The sequence below is a fragment of the Episyrphus balteatus genome, chromosome 2 (assembly GCF_945859705.1).
Source record: "Episyrphus balteatus chromosome 2, idEpiBalt1.1, whole genome shotgun sequence".
Lineage (NCBI taxonomy): Eukaryota > Metazoa > Arthropoda > Insecta > Diptera > Syrphidae > Episyrphus > Episyrphus balteatus.
This window is the reverse complement of record NC_079135.1, coordinates 122,940,154-122,942,239: the sequence shown is the minus strand read 5'-3', so window position 1 is coordinate 122,942,239 and position 2,086 is coordinate 122,940,154. Positions and strand designations below refer to the sequence as shown.

The 2,086-nt window shown below is 28.3% G+C and overlaps 1 protein-coding gene across 1 annotated transcript; it reads left to right on the top strand.

Moving 5' to 3' along the window:
• The first annotated feature begins 349 nt into the window (after window positions 1-349).
• On the top strand, window positions 350-1,416 carry LOC129911875 (uncharacterized). The gene is made up of 4 exons (XM_055989857.1): window positions 350-532; window positions 590-703; window positions 763-891; window positions 959-1,416. The coding sequence occupies exons 1-4, from the start codon at window positions 374-376 to the stop codon at window positions 1,112-1,114; spliced, it is 558 nt and encodes a 185-aa protein (XP_055845832.1). The 5' UTR covers window positions 350-373; the 3' UTR covers window positions 1,115-1,416.
• The last annotated feature ends 670 nt before the right edge of the window (window positions 1,417-2,086 follow it).

Genomic DNA, 2,086 nt, shown 5'->3' with positions numbered 1-2,086 from the left:
AAAATTGCAGCTAAACCAAGTATACAAAAAAGGGCCTACATCACCTTTTTTGAGCATTTTTTTTTTTGCTCAAGCCATTTAATTGTATTTATAGTTTCACCATTATCATTAAAATACTAAAACAACCACTCCCCGATTCAAATATCTGGTTCTTGAATATTGAAAACCCCACATTACCTTAATATCACCTCGATAATTATACTGATCCGGAAGTGTTTGTAAGTTATTTACATTAACTCGAATTTAAAAATTCAAATAAATGTAGATAAGTGTTTTTTTTTAAATTTATTTTTGGACTAAGTTCAATGTCTTTTACTTTTTTTCCAGACAAAATTTAAAATAGTTCCGGAATAGATCAACAAAGAAGTTAAAAATGTCATTAAAAGTCTGCCTATTTCTTCTGCTGGTGATATCAGTAACATCTTACAACATTGAAGATAACCAACAAAGTGAAGTAAAAACTCGAACGAAACGCGGGGCATTTTGGGACTTTTTCCAGAAAATTGCAATTACCACAAATCTTGCTGTCGATGTGAGTTGTATTTGATTTTTGATAAGCTGATAAATACTAATAAATTTCTATTTTTAGCAATATACTGACACGAAAAATACGTTAACCGATATCTATGATTTAATATCGGATACCTTTTCGGACTCGAAGCCTAAACAAACCCGAACGACTACCACAACTACTCCAAGTCCGGTAAGATTTTAAATATTCAACTCCGAAATATCAACTTTAATTTTGTTGTATCCTTTCAGGATGACGATGGTAATTCTACGACAACAGAAAAATATCGAATATCTCGCTACGAATTGGGCCGAATTGCTGGTCGAAATTTCCGTGGCCTAAATCGTCTTCTGAAAATTGAAATTAACGACGCACTTAATGTAAGACTATTTTTTTTTCATTTTTTTTTTAAACACTTTTAAATCCTTTTTTTTTTTGTGTTCACAGCAAAGCCATTCCAATATTGCAGAATATCAGCGGGAGTTGAAATTGCAATTTGAAAACAGTGTCATTGTTGCAAAGAAATCAGCTTTAAAAGGAATCCCTTTACCAAGTAGAACGAATATGACTTCAACTGCAACAAAAACTACAACAAAAACGTAGCAAGGATGTGTAGAGCAACAAGGAAATAAAATCTTCTTTACTTTCAAGTCAAGTCATATAATAAATGTATCTAGATGCCAAAAGCGGAAGCAAGAAAATCACTGCCAATAGTTTGCCTGTGATATGTGTGATTTAAAAAAAAAAAAAGATCTATTAAATGCTCTTGTATAAAATGGGACTCAAGTGGGATGGTAGTGGGGTTTATATTTTTGCTTTTCTTGAAATGCAAGAAAGTCCTTTATTGTGGGAAAATTTAAGATACAATAAGAGTACATAGATTTTTAAAGAATTTCAAGTATCTAGAGGCCAACTAAAATATTTATTTTTTTTTGTTTTATTTAATTTAATTTTTGTAAGTAATTAAGATATTTTGTAATTTTGTAAATAAATTCGAAGAAAAACCCATATTTATTTCTACTTTTGCAGGAAATTTTACTTCTACACTTATTATTCGTTTGGGTGAACGACGAATATGGTGTTTTTGAAAATTCTCTTGGTATTTCTCACAAAATAAGAGTAAATAAAGACAAACTTACGATAAGGCATGGCTTAACTAATAACAAATAAATAATTAGTTCAGTAAAAAAAAATTGGTTGTCTGTAAAGCCGGTTTCAAGTTTTTTGACCCAAACCCAAAAAAAAATTATCTAAAAATTATTTTTAAGTTTTATGTTTTATTTGGGCTTTAATGATCTTTATTTTTGGATGCAATTAATAAAACATTAATTCATCTTTTTGTTACCCTACGTTTCTTATTTGTTTGTCAATATTTAAATTTTTTTTTAAAGAATAAAGCCACATTTAAATTTTTACAATGCATAAAAGGTATAAAAATAATTTTTTGAAAAACAATCATTTTTCATGAAAAAAGTGAAAAAATCAAATTTTTTTTTCTTTTCTAACACCATTTAATCCATTTTTTTATATAAATTTTGTTCTATATAAAAGCCTTTTGTTTCAGATCAAAATATT

Coding starts and splice junctions, on each gene's coding strand:
- LOC129911875 (XM_055989857.1), top strand. CDS start 374: ATGTCATTAAAAGTCTGCCTATTTCTTCTGCTGGTGATATCAGTAACA. Junction 704..762: donor CCACAACTACTCCAAGTCCG/GTAAGATTTTAA, acceptor GTATCCTTTCAG/GATGACGATGGTAATTCTAC. Junction 892..958: donor AAATTAACGACGCACTTAAT/GTAAGACTATTT, acceptor TTGTGTTCACAG/CAAAGCCATTCCAATATTGC.